General features: G+C 44.3%; 1 protein-coding gene across 1 annotated transcript in view; it reads right to left on the reverse strand.

The window, feature by feature from the left end:
* Positions 1 to 10824, reverse strand: part of LOC142949411 (sodium/potassium/calcium exchanger 3-like) — a 41355-nt gene extending 30531 nt beyond the window's left edge. Inside the window, exons 1-2 of the mRNA XM_076091038.1 lie at positions 10343 to 10824; positions 6768 to 6896 (exon numbers count right to left, since the gene is read on the reverse strand). Of these exons, the coding sequence (XP_075947153.1) occupies positions 6768 to 6896; positions 10343 to 10538 (325 nt within the window). The 5' untranslated portion in view covers positions 10539 to 10824. The remainder of the gene's footprint in view (positions 1 to 6767; positions 6897 to 10342) is intronic.
* Between the last annotated feature and the right edge of the window lie 3770 nt (positions 10825 to 14594).

Here is a 14594-nt window from a genome sequence, read left to right on the forward strand (position 1 = left end):
TATAGTGCTGAAGCCCGCCCACGTTTGCTGTCCAATCAAATATGAAGGATTTGATTTAAATCCCTCTTGTAACTGTTTAACGCTCAAAAACTCTGTTTCATTGTGAGAGATGTCACAGTACAGAAGCTACAGACGCTCTAACGTGGTTAAAGTTCACTGAGGCACAACGCAATCGCCCTGAAAAACAATTCTGACTTTCCTCCTGATTTAGAATAATACTGGCTTTCCTAAAGCTGTGAGATGAACGCTGCTCAGCTGTACGGCAGACAAACTCGTCTATGAACATCCAGCATATTGTGTCACTCCAAAATCCAAATAACTAAGAACTAACAGACTCCATGAGTCTGTCTGCATGAGAGCAGCAGCGTGCTGGTGGGAGTCTGGGTTCAACTCTTTATCACGAACACATTGTACTGCTCCTTTAACACTTCCATCTTTTAACGTAGAAAAACAGGTAAAGTCTTGGGCACTGCTCGCTGAAGGACAAATATCATAGGACCTACGAATAGCTGGAAGCTAAGCATTCTGGGAGATTGACTTGACTGGGGAGGAAGGTAGAGCAAAGAGAGTTGTCATGCTAAGATGATGATAGAGATGATGAAGGGGTTTAATTCACGCTGAAGTCACAGCCGTCCTGTGAAGCTGTGGATGAGTTAATGGCGCTGGGACAACGAAGAGCAAAGACTGAGGACATTAACAACAGCCAGGAGGAGGACGGCGCTCAGCAAAACAAACAAAAAAAAGGCGATTAAAGTTGCATCTCCCACCCTCGGGGATCTGTACGAACTCACCCCGTCTACATCTCGTGCATATTCCGAGCGCACGTGGAGGGCTGGGGGCCTGTTCTGCACATGCTCAGTGGGCGATGGTGATGCGGGCTGACACATCGCATGTCGTGAGCGTAGTTACCGTGTTGAGTAATGTGACATTTGAGGACTCCCGCTTTTTGCCTTCCCGGCGCAGCATGCGCACACTATGCACAATACATACACATACACAGATGTGCTCGCACGCGCACGCATACACACATATCTTGAGTGCATCCTTCAGCGGAAGAGGAGGGAATAGTTTGTGCATGGTTAGAGTGTGACACACCGCTCACTACTTCTGCTACACTGATCCTCTGCTTGTCTTCTTGGTGGGGCAGTGAAGGGAATGTGACGAGGTCCTCTGCTAACACTGTCTCACCGATACGACTGAAATCACTTAATCTCACATGAACTGGGTATGGACACTCCCATGAGAATAGAACCGGTATGAAGAGAGCGGTAACAGGAAAACAGTGGCAGCACAAAGACGGAGTCAGATCAGCTGTTACGAGGGTCTTTAATTAACCAAACTCAGAGTTACACAATCAGGAGCCCTATTACAAAACTACAAAAATCGAAACTCTCTCACGGATTGCGAGTCAAAAGTGGACTGAAGCAGTTCTAAGTCAAAAGTCATTGTTTTTGTACTTTTGCCTCCAACAAAAGCAGTGAGATGATCAGACCTCTGTGTTTGGAGGTAAAACCCAAACAAAGCTAGTTCATTGTTATACAGCAAAACCTCGTGGTCCCACAACTACAATAAGTACCCGACGTCATGCTTGAACCAGAAAGCCAGTCACAGTAAACTGTTGATGGATGTGGACAATGAACATTGTGTGATTATGGGTACTATGTGCATTAAGATGGATTAAGTGCATGCTCATTCAACCATTACAGTATAATTAAGATGGGTAATCCAAGTATAGATCTATGAATCTCTGTCTCTGAGGGAGATACTCAACTCCTGGCTGAAGACTGTGAATATGAGTTCATATGAGTGTGAATGTAGTATACAGCCCTTTGGCTGCTCAGAAGACTAGAGAGATATAGAATATAGAATTGAATGTGTAACTTGAACAGTCCCCACTGACTCAGTAAGAAAGAAAAGTGTCTAGTGACGTCTCCTTAGTAACAGATGGCGACATCAGGAAGCCTTTGCTCTCTGGTCGGCCATGTTTCTCTACGAATCCCATCCAGCGTCACATCCACCAGCACATCAGCAAAGTCCGTCGGTGGGACCAAACTCACGTGGGGCTCAGTTTGGGCCCCACACTGGCCTTCACTACAACACCGATGACTCACTTTGAAACAGTGTACATCACCATGGCAACACAGGCTGCAGGTTAAGTTCCGTCTATTGAATCCATGTATGAGGCTGAAGTGCTCGTGGTTCATCTGTGCTGCACTGAGATCAGTGAGGAGCATGTAGGAAGGACAGAGATGCATGTTTAGAGCAAACAGTGCCTCCAAGAAGCAGCAGGCCCCTTACACAGCATTATATGATGATCAGTTATGAATGAAAATGAGTAATGAATAAGATTGTATCCACGTTCCCATTTCCTCAGCATGGGGCCAGCTTAGTGGACAGAGAATCTGTTCTGTTCGGCACAGTGCTGTGTGTTCATCTTTCTGTTATTTTAATTGCTTCTTTCTTTTCTTTTTGAAAGATGACATCACTTTTCCCCCCCAAAGTCTTCATATTTTTACTGTCTGCAAAGTGTAGCATATTTCAACATAACACACTGTAAATCATTGTACAATGTTATGGTATTGTGTGTAATAGATTATAATTGTGTGCCACTGCTGCAACAACACAAATGGACTTTCTCACTTCTCAATAAACAGCAGACCTGAGCTCAAGTGTTACTGTGTTGCAGTAAACACAAAGGAAATAGGTTGCAAAGTGTGTTCCGTGCATTCTGATTCCTTCATATATTGTATAATGGTGTGGTGGGGCTGCGCAAACTCTATAATAATCAAAGCCTTCATGGCCTAAAAAGATTTCATATTCTATGTACATCTGACAGGATACGGCTATATATATACCTTGGTTGCATCTCTCTCCCCCTCGTATCTAGCCAGCGCTCTATTAGTCTTCTAAAGGTCTGAAATGCCTGCTGCAATACTTTGGTTCTACCTTTACGTCCTCCCAGGCTCTCTGGACAGCAGCAGTAAAAGGAGGACAACTGTGGCACTCAGGAAACAGCTTCAACATGCTCACAGTCACAGGATGAATCTTTAAAAGGTGCGTCGTGCCACTTCTGCAGCCGGATACAACGTGGCCTCCTAACTACAGGAGGGAAGACATGGGACAACAAATGAGCAAAGGGAATAAAGGGAGACAAACAGAAGTCCTGTTGGATAAATGTGAAGCAGCAGGAGCTGATGTAGTCACTGAGCTAGTTGCTGTGATGGATCGTCCCATTCCCCAGAGAACGGACAACATGACAACAACATGACTTTGCAATCTGCACGTGCAGTGAGAAGGAATGTTATGCAGTTATGAAGGAACTTTGCCTCCATCTGCAACCGTTGTACAGTTGCTGTCATTGTGTTGGGAGGCAGCAGCACAACAGCCCACTCAGAGCTAATATTGTAATATGGCAGAAATGATTTCTCAGAGGAAATCATTCTGGGTCAATTTGCATTTGATTAATTTTTTTATTTAATTTTTATTTATTATACTATATTAATCCCTTCAAGGAGGAAATTTGTCTCTGCATTTGACCCATCCCTGTATATAGGGATGGGTGGGCTGCCAATGACAGGCGCCCGGGGAGCCTGGGGTTCAGTGTACACTTTGACACGTCCCAGTCGAGGACCGAACCGTTGACCTTCCGGTTGCCAGACAACCCTCTTAACCCAGTGAGCCACGGTCACCCCGTGGAGGTATTATGGCGTGATTGTGTTTCTGATTCCATTGATTCATCAGCTGCATTATGGCGATGCTTACTTACTTGGGACCTGTGGAGGAGCCAGGAGGCTGACCATGAGAACATACTCTCACTCCTACTGGCTGCAGAAACCAGGCCAGCACCCTCGCATTAATCAATACTATTCTTATCAAGGCTCTCCTCCTAATGGTTCAACTTGCAGCCACATGCATGTGCACACACACACACACACACACACACACACATTTCTCACAGGGAAGCCCTGATTAAGTCAGAGCAGCCTCCTTTCCTAAAATGGAGTGTTGCGTCGGCGTCGAGCTGAGAGGATCTTTAATAACGGAGGAGGATAGCCTCAGGGGAAACACCCCCGGAGAGAGGGCTCAGGTGATCGGGGTACCCAGACCGCTATCCGTCGAACACGCAGCCAATGCCACTGTACACACAGCTGCTCAGGGGTTACATTAACCACCTGTGTCTGCAGATGTGTTCCAGAGAAGGGCTGACAGAAGACGAATGCATCAGCACTGTGGTGGTGCGTGTTTGATGGAGGAGGATGATCGAGTGCGTGGGTGTGTGTGTGTGTGTGTGTCTGCGCATTTACTGCAGATGAAAACTAACATATGATTAATCTTCAAAAGCAAATTTCCCACCATAAAGGTGGAGCGTCAAAGTGCGCCGTGGCCTCAGGCATTGCATCTGGACAGCAAAGTCAATGGAATGAACAACTCCTGCTTTCCATGAGAAAGGGAAGGTCAAGAACAGAGGGCTCCGTTTCTCACCGCCTCCCCAACTACACGTGCTCACACTGAGACACACACACACACACACACACACACACAGTATGTGAACTCACCACCCTTCTCCAGCCAAGGAACTCTCTTTGATATTTTCAACTATTTGCAGACCTCAAGGTGGCAGAGGCCGAGAAATACTGACAGAAAGTTACCAGGATGTAAATATTACCAACCGCTGCATGTGCTTCCCCTCTTTTCTCCTTGACAGAGAACTGAAAGAGTGATGGGGGGGGGGAGAGCTGAACAAGAGTCAGAAGTCCGTAGAAGTGGCGGGGCCCTCACAATTAAAACCAGGGAGGGAAACATAATGGCTTGTTTCATGTGTGACTGGTGGTTGCCATTAAAACATGGTTAAAAGAGACCTCCACAGAGACTCATGATGGATCGAACCAGAAACCAGAGATATCGTCTTCAGTATTCAACGCAAGATTCTTCACTGTCAAAACCTGGAGCCTACAATATCCACAATGCACCTCGACCACCGACACTTTGGCCAGAGATTGTGGTGCGTTCTGCTCGTAGCGGCGGCTCAGGCAGAGATGAGCAGCAGCTACAGAGGTCTGGTAACATCACTTCTTTCTAACTCTACACCTCCAGATGTTTCTACTTCTCTAACTTGTAGTCTTCAGACCCAACAGATGCTGGCTCAATCGACATCACTTGAGGACATTTAACAGACATACATGCAGTAGTAGTGTCCCAAAACCTGGAAACAGACTTTGATGTTTAAAATCTGTTCTTCTTTAAGGTTAAGGAAATATCTTGGCTATGGTTAAAATAAATGAGGATGTTTGTGATGGGACACAAACTGCATTCAGGGATATGTTGGATAAGTTACACCTCTTACTTTCTGCCTCGCTACATGAAGGGCAAACTACTTCCTGCACTGGCACTGGATGAAGGTAATTCCTCAGGATACTGGGCTTCTTTAGACAGCTGGTTGGACAAAACAAGTCACTTCAACCTGGGGCTCTGGATGGATGTGATGGAAATATAGAAGTTTCGCTCACATTTTACAGACATTTTTTTGACATTGAAAAACACATCAGCTGCGACATAACCTACAGAACGCACCTGCTTTCACTTTACAGCCCATGCGTACTGCTTCAATGTCCTTCTTTTCACACGTCCACCAGTGGACTAAAACAGTGGAATAAAGAATGACTCAATAACTCCACACAAGGCTACATTTTTGTGTCTCATAGAAATCACCAGAGTGAGAAAATCGTCTCTTTTAGCAAAAACACTTGCAGTCCTCCAGAGGGTGGCCGGGGCGGAAGCCACCAGGGTATGTGCTGTAAATTTAGCCTGACACGAGGAAAGGGCAGAATCTGTGTAATAAGCAGGATAAGAGAATAAGTTGAACTTTGACCTACGCTCCCTCTATAGATGACAGCAGCGACCTTGGGAGGGTGAGAAAGGAGATTGACGACAGCCATTTTCCTTAATGAGCTCACAAGAGAACCGCCCCCTCCCTGTGTGGGGAGGTCAGTCGTCTCCCGCTCAAAGCAGAAAAGACAAATGTCAGTGTGATCTGCAGTGAAGCCATGTCTACACCCTACCATGTACACAGCAATTATAACAGGAGTGAATGTCAAATGTCCTTCCATCTCCTACTTCCATATAAAAATAGCCAGATATGGGCGATGGTGAGATTCAGGACCAATCCAATGAGAAATAGTCTAGACCAAATGACAAGACATGCTTATATATAACTTTAAAGCGTTAACTTGTATTATTTCATTTAATAAAATCGCCTACAAGTGCTCTATGTCAATCCTTTAATCTGGACTGAGTGATTTCAACATTACAAACAAGAAGCCTTCAGCATCCTCACACGCTATCCTTGAGTGCCTCAAAGAGAAGTCGCTGGTTGATGATAAGATAAAAGGTCGCCATGGAAACAGGGATTTTTTTCTGAGTAGTGGCCACAATGAGCGAAAAGAGGAAGGGAATGGGAGGGATGAAAACAGAGTTGGTGCGAGACGGAGAGGGACAGCTAGGTGGAGGAAGTGAGAGTGCAATCTGCAGGATCCTAAAAAAAAAACGTGACGGAGACTGAATGAGAAAACCGCTGAGGCAGCCTATTGTAGCCTGTGCTCATGGGAAATCATCTGACTCCACAATCTGGGTTACCCCATATCAGGGGGAGAAAATAGGGGGACAAGAAAGGGGAGAAAGACCGAACATGTGGGGTGATTTGTACTGGAGGAAAGGAGGGAGGGGGAGAACATTTGGGTGTCCTCTTTCTTTCATCTCGTCTGTCTTACCTGGAGGAGTACAGTTCTTAGATTCTTCCTTCTCCATGTCCTCTAGGCTGCTGTTGTCCGTTTCCTGCAGTAGCCTCCTCCTCCCTCCCCATCTCTCCTGGTCGCTGCTGTGGCTGGAGACATGAAAACCTGGGGGATGTTTGTCACAGTGAAAAGTCAAAACAGATTCAAGGACGTTTCAGTGCAGCTACAACATCTAGATGACGATTATATATATATATATATTTTACATACTTTAGACTTGACTTGGACTCTAGCTCAAAGACTTGAGACTTGACTTGGACTCTAGCTCAAAGACTTAAGAATTGAGTTGGACTCTAGTTCAAAGATTTGACCTAGACTAGCTTAAAAACTTGAGACTTGACCAGGACTCTAGCTTAGACTTGAGACTTGACCTCTAAGCTTAAAGACTTGACTTGGACTCTTGCTCAAAGACTTGAGACTTGACCTCTTGTTAAAAGACTTGACTTGGACACTAGCATAAAGACTTGTGTGTATCTCTGGAAATGAAATGAAATGTGGATTTTGCAAATGGAGTTTGAGGTAAATATGTTTCCGCTAGCTCGCCCCTCCTGCTTCATTTCATGACTGAAACTTATTGGGTTGGTTTGTACACCAGAGTCACAATGTGAACGACATACAGAGCTGCAACAAATAATAAATTAAGTCTGTAAAATGTCAGCAAATAATGAAAAATCCCCATTTCTGCTTTGATTTTCAGTCTACTGTCATGACTAAGAAAACCAGCACACTTGAGAAGCTGAAAATTAGGGATGTTTGGCATTTGTGGTTGAAAAATGACAAAAAGGATAAATTGATTATAAAAATAGTAGCAAATTGGTTTAGTGTTGATCGAGTAATGAATTAATCGACAAATGGTCGCAGCTCTACAAGCGTTAGAGATTTCTCTCACGTCAGCTGTGGCCTGTCACCGCTCTGCACACACAGTGTACAGGAGCCTGAAAGAAGAGCTGAATCTGAGCAAGCAGTCAGTGTCCACTTCCTGTGTATACCACACACAACTTGTTCAGAAAAGATACAGATCATTACAAGTACAGTATATTTTAGGGCTGTGGTGATTCTGTTCATTATCAATGAATCGGCTAACTATTTTCTTTTCAGGTGAGAAAATGTAAAAGAAAAAAACCCATCAGCAATCCTCAGAAAATCCACACATATTCAGTTTGCAATGATATCATCTTCCCATTTGATTGGACAGAATGACACCAGAGAAGGTTTGGCATTTTTGCTTGAAAAGGGAGAGAAACAATTATTAAATTACCATGTACATTTTCGATCAACTGATTAATTGTTTCAGTTCTATTGTACTCCAGCACATTTACCATATTACTTTTCCTGTCATGAACGGGGCCTTGTCCTTTCTATGCGTCAGTTACATGTTGGTGTTGCTGAGATGATGCAGGTACAAAAGTGCATGTCAAGCAATTTGTTTAATTTTTAATGTGCAGGGTTGTCTTCTCTGTCACATTAAAGTTTGATTCTTTATGTAATAGTGGGATAGGGAACGGCTGGAGGAGTGCACCACAGATGTTCCAGTTTGGTATCCCCCCCCCCCCCCCCCGATTCATACATTGAAGAAGAATTTCATGATTTTCCAAAACAAAATCCTCTTGGGGGGTGGAGCAACAGTGCACAAAGTGGGGCTCCCACTGTGGCTACATCTGCACATTCTTCAAGAAAGCAGCAACACCAATGAATTCATTTCATACTTCAGAGAGCCCAGCAGGAGCACTCTGCCCTTTCCACCCTGCCAACCGCAAGTCTGGCCTAAGCGAGGGATTCAGGTAAAATTATAAAGCCCAGTTATTCAATAGTCCTCAGGGCATGGCTGAACTTCTCACCTGGCCTCACCTTCACTACATCTCACACAGCAGCTACAGCAGCAGTGAGGTTTGTGTGCCAGCGCTTTGCTCTTCCCTCCCTCTTTCTATCTTTCGCTATCTTGCACACTGAGAGGAGAGGAGTGTGGGGATGATTAATGCACCACTGTGAGGAGGCGTTGAGTGCTCCGCTTCCAGCTCCACAACATCAAGCTCAATTTAGCAGAACTTCATTAAGCGCATCATAAATAATCAACTTTAATTGATATTCCGGCAAGCTGATTAAGAGTTAACTAGAACACAATAGGGACAAGGGAAATGCATTAAGTGCCACAGAGTCATCCCTTGTTCAACTCTGATGTTGAGCACATGCAGGGAGCAGCACTGTTGCATTTCCATGTAACCAGGATACGCAGCGGGGAGGAAAGAAGAAAAAAAGAACGAGTCCCACTGATGATGCACAAATCATGAGTGTATGAATATTCATGCAGGCCTTCTGTCCATAGAAAGTGATAAATACATCTCAATTTAGCTGACGCTGACTCAGTAATCAAGGGGAGTTTTGGGGGCACAGTCGAAGACGGATAAAAAGAGTAAGAGAGGATCATGCAGACATTAAGTCAAGTGGTACAGATGTCTGCTGTTAGGAAGTACAGCAGTAGTTACTCTTTATCGGGGTTTCATCTGATTGCATTTGGATTTGTTTGGTAATACTAATCATGTCAGAAGAGCTTAGAAATGAAGTTGAGAGAGAGACACGTGCAGTAACCTGGAGAGGTGTACACCCTGGCTTACACCCTGGCATATACACTGGCATATACCCTGGCGTTGACCCTGGAGTATACCCTGGGGCCAACTGGCCTGATTTCAGAGGTGTGGACATACAGGAGTCTCTGCATCCCTCAGCCCAGAACAGTGAATATATGAACTTCAGTGATAGTCTGCGGTGTACCTGCATGACAGTACAGACACCTTGATGCTGTGTCACCCATGGGAGCGTTTCAAACTGGGCCAATGGTTGTGACATATTTTAACACAATATAAACTTCTTATGTCATAGCCTAAATATACACTACTGGTGCGTTGTACAACGGGCAGTGTGAAATGTATTTGTTGGCTGGTCTTTTGCATGTACTGTAGGTACTGTGTGTCCGGGTGTGTGGACTGGCGACAGTCTGTGTATGTAAGGTATGTATGCAATATGTTATTTGTATTGTTTTAACAGCAGACACTGTGTGTATATTTCCAAGACAAATTTCCTTTGGGACAATAAAGTCTATCTTATCTTATCTTAAATGCTATGGAACACACACTGTTTTGGGTTATGCTAATATGCTAATGCTTGGGAACATAAGATTTGAGAAGAACTTTAGTCCCCATAAGAACAGGCTTTTACACCTTATTTTCAAATGAAACCACAAGCATACAGTTCACCTAGATGTTGAGTTAATGTAGCACGCTGTAAGCAGGCTTCCGGAAATTACGAGTGATAAATGGCATGAAGTGAAAACAGGAAGGATGGTTTTCATCATGTAGCTGCCTAACGTTTAAGTCTCTTCACGAGCACAGTGGGAAGCTGTGTAGTTGTTAAGAAAATAAAGACAGTTAGCGTTAGCCTAACTGGAGAACTGTTAAAAACACGTAGCCTACAGAAATGAAAGAAACAAGCAAACTACTGGAGGTATGCAGCTGCCCTTCTATTCACAGGAGCCGCACACGCGGCTAAATCCTCACCTGAATTTTCCGCAAAGTAGGAAAACCCCTTCACGACCAGAAGCAAGCCGCAGAACAAACATATCTGGATTAAAACCAACTCCTTTCGTTTCTTCCGTCTCGCTTTGACCTTCCTCAGGTTCGGCATCACTTTCGTCGGCCGATTCCGGAGTCGGATACCCGGCAGAGACCTCTCCTCTACCGCTGCCTCATCCATGCGGATCGCCGAAGTAAACAAAAAACGAGCAGCCTCCTTTTCCCCCCTCGGGGGAACTGCTGTATCTCCCGGGAACGGAGGACGAACAGAGCAGCGGAGTGCTTTTAGAGGAGCAGGGGAATGTGGGCAGAAAAAAAGTTGGAAATTGGTGCCGCCGGGATGCTGCGAGCGTCTGCTGTCTGGAAGAGCCGGGTTTCGCTTCTTAAGTCATGTTGGAATGCGGCTTTGGAAGTAGTAAGGCGGGCGACTGCTGCACGAGCCCTGCGTGGACGCGTCCGTCTGCGGAGTGTCGGGGGAGAGAGACACGGCGAGGGAGCGCGAGACGGTGCGCGTGGCCATGCACGCACACGCGCTAACTTAAGTGAAACCCAGGTCAAAAATAAATAATAAATAAATAATCATTTTTGTATAATGTGTGTGTTCGAATAGTTTCCACCTATATTACTTGGTAGTCATTTTTAGCATCCTTTATTTAATTCATCAATGTGCAGTCAAAATGAAGGTGGCCATCCTTAAAGCTGCACGACTAGATGCTCTGCCCGCATAGGGCAATCTGTAACCACATCAGTAAGGTTGATATGGTGAACATGTTCCACATCCAGCAGACACAAATAAACAGAAGTGTGTTCGGCCATTAGACCAATGAAGTTAAGACCAACAGCAACATTTCATCTCCATATTTAGCTAAATGCTCCACTGAGCTCACCGTGTCTGTCTGCTGCTTGGTCCAGGCTACACATGTATACAGTGCACTTGGACCCTTCTTCCAGTTTGAAAACAACGATGACTTATATAAGTGTGCACACACAGTTCAGCAATGGAAGTACGGCTGAGTGAAACAGCTTGTCGAGCTACATAAGAGCATTAACCAGCAAAGATGGTGACTGTACCTAAACACACAGCCTTTCCAGAATTTAGCTAGTGTGCAGGTATCAACATGTATCTGGTGGAAAACATCAAACACCAGGACAGAGACTCAGAGGTTGGACTTTATTCACTTTTAAAATGGACAGTGGTAGTCAACATGTGTAATAGCTTGCAGCCATAGAAGGCACCGGTGTTTCTGTTTAACTAGTGACCGTGTTAACTGGTGACTCAGCAGAATGTGTGACGACAGCTGTTGAAAACACCAACAGAACATGTAGGTGTCCTCGTCAAAGACTATGTTTATTATCTACCAACCATTAAGTTAAGTATAAGTTACTGCGAGCAACCACGGACGCATTCGGCTAAGAGTCACCAGTTAACACGCTCACTGCTTGAACTGAAACACCGTGTCGCGCTGAAAAGGTTGTGATCCTGACTGAATTCTGTAGAACTTGAGTCGGTTCTGACAAAGCGAACATGTAACAACCAGACATTTAGATGCTGGTAACAAGATTCTAACTCGTCCGGCTGGCTGAGACACAACAACAATTCTGTTGACAACATACACACAAATGTTTTTGATCTGTAAAAAGGGTCTATACAGCAGTGATACAGCCCAGTGGTTATGATAGATGCCCAATGGGAAAAGGCATCGATTGGCCGGATTATGAGGATTTCTGCCACAGAAGGAAGGAAACCTTTCTCTTCCAAATAAGGCTTCCATGAATGAATGAGTGAAGCAATGTCAGTTTATTTTAAATGCAGGTACAATTTACTGCATATAATTATTTATACTTGTACTGTTTGCTGCTGCCTTTAATTGAACCATATTCAATTAATATATTAATCAATTTCCTGCATTTCTGCATTTTACTACTGTATTTTATTTATTACACTGTTTTTATTGTTTCAATGAATGTTCTTAATTGTTTTTAAATCTCCTTTTCTTTTGCCTTATGTTTTGATGCTTTTAATGGTTTTATGTGAAGCACTTTGAATTACCTTGTTGTTGAAATGTGCTATACAAATAAACTTGCCTTGCCTTGTACATGTTTGGCAGTTTTTCATTGAGCCTATAAACAACATTCACAACTAGTCCAATCAGGTAAGTTCAGGTACAAAACCAAACTTCTGGCCTCCTCTGAGACCGCCTAATTGATGAAGGAGATGACGTAAAGGTTTGTTCATGTAGCTGTATCGGCTGTCTTATAACAACACCAGCAATAATAATGTTATCATTCTAAAATATATAAGTATTCCAGCCAAAAGTCAGTAACCACTGCTTCTGTTTCTCTTCAGCTAATCTGCCCTGAGAGAGTCTTCCTCTTATTTTAGCCCAAATGTCTGTAGTATCTACACAATGCTAGTTAGGTCATATGGATTGATTTCTCTTGTGGCTCCTTGTACATGTTGGGATTTCACGGTGCGTCTGCCATGTGTGATAGTGAAAGAGAACTTTAGGACGGTGGATCAAACTTTATACAGGCCAAATGGGGTTGTTGATTGTCGGGCCTGAGGTTTCATATAAATAGCACTGGAAACTTTCCAGCAAGAATGGAAAAAGTGGTCAGGGCTCTAGGCAACATGGTTTCTTTGTGTTTTAACCCTTCGGAGCATGGAGCTTAGAACGATAGAATAAAAGACAAGAAAGAGGAAGGGAAAGCAAGAAAGAGTTACCCAACATGTTTTAAGATAAATAATCCACATGTATGTGTCCAAATACAGTTAGTTTCCAATTAAGATAAACACACTATGAGCATCCCTCATGGCAACCCCTCCCCGTGATTGGTGATCTTAAAGCTGCCATGAAACCTGGCCTGTCCGAGTTGCAAAGGGAGCTCAGACTGGGCATGGAGTTACCAAGCGAGATGAATTCCCAACCTCTCAGAGGCACACAAAGTAGGAGGAAGGAGGGAAGAGGAAGGGGGGGGGGGGGCAACAAATTAAATCCAGTTAAATTGTTTTTCCATAGCCAGTGGGCTTGGCAAAGGACTCTCACACACGCACAAGATGTAAGATAAGTTGGAGAGAAGACAAACCAGAAACAGTGTGGCTTCAGATGGAAGAGAATGCCTGGAATTTAACCCACTTTCCCATGTCTGACTGCCCCGCCCCGCGGCTCAGGGTGTCCACCCAGCACACAAACACAGGTGACTGCAGAGACAAACCTTGAACATCTGCTCTGCTCACACTCCCCTGTTCTCGCCCCGTTACAGCCGCTACCTCAGATGTGGTACAGTACATCGATAATCCGAGGCCCTCACAGTCTACTTCCTCCTCTGTGCTGTTAAGCCTGTCTGGCATTGGGATCACAATGCAGTCATTGCAGAGCACAAGCTGCAGTTCTAGCCAACTTTGAAGCAGCACTAAGGCTAGCAGAGAGCAGACATATTTGGGTTATGTCCACCATGCAGCAGCTCCTCTCCGCCACAACATGGAGAGACCTCAGCTCAGCACCACTGGAGGGACAGAGAAAAAGGGTGTGCAGGGATACAGCATGGTCGGCCAGGAATAGCTCACTGAACTAAAATAAAAATAAAAAGTTGGGACAGAATAGACGGGCCAGGTGGTGGTGCTGAAAAGAGAAACAAGGACAAGCATCTCTGCTCTTGCATCACACAAAGCAGAGTGGAATAAAGCAAAGCACAGCATGGATCACTAATGATGTCTTTGTAAAGTGGAAATAAAATGTGCATTCAGATCCGCCCAGTGACGGCAGGACAGTGTAATAACCAAAAACATGAATAAATAGTCTCTGTATTTATGCTGCCAGTGTTCAATGATGCTGAAGCACCGCTGGCCCCTCATCACAGAGTACACGTCATTGAGACAAACTGACTCGTCGTCACTGAGCCCAAGTTACTCCATCCTAGACGATAAATGGACTGCAGTCAAAATGAAGAGCTTATGAAGAGCTTCTTCAGTGAGAGGCTGCTTCACTCGTGGTGTGGAGAGAAACTAGAGCTCCTTCCTTCCTGCTGCTGTCACACAACAATCAACACGCTTCAGTAGAAACAATTCACTCATTCAATGAAACTGTTCAATATCAATATATCCTCTGTGCAATGATGTAGATTTAATAATCTATCATTTATATATATCTTTTAAGGATGCTTCTTGTTATTGAGAATGAAAATTTGTTCATTGACAGTTTGCTATAGTTACTGTACATTTTATATTCTATTTTTT

The sequence above is a fragment of the Anarhichas minor genome, unplaced genomic scaffold, assembly GCF_050575085.1.
Source record: "Anarhichas minor isolate MPS153535 unplaced genomic scaffold, ASM5057508v1 ptg000014l, whole genome shotgun sequence".
In the NCBI taxonomy this organism is placed as follows: domain Eukaryota; kingdom Metazoa; phylum Chordata; class Actinopteri; order Perciformes; family Anarhichadidae; genus Anarhichas; species Anarhichas minor.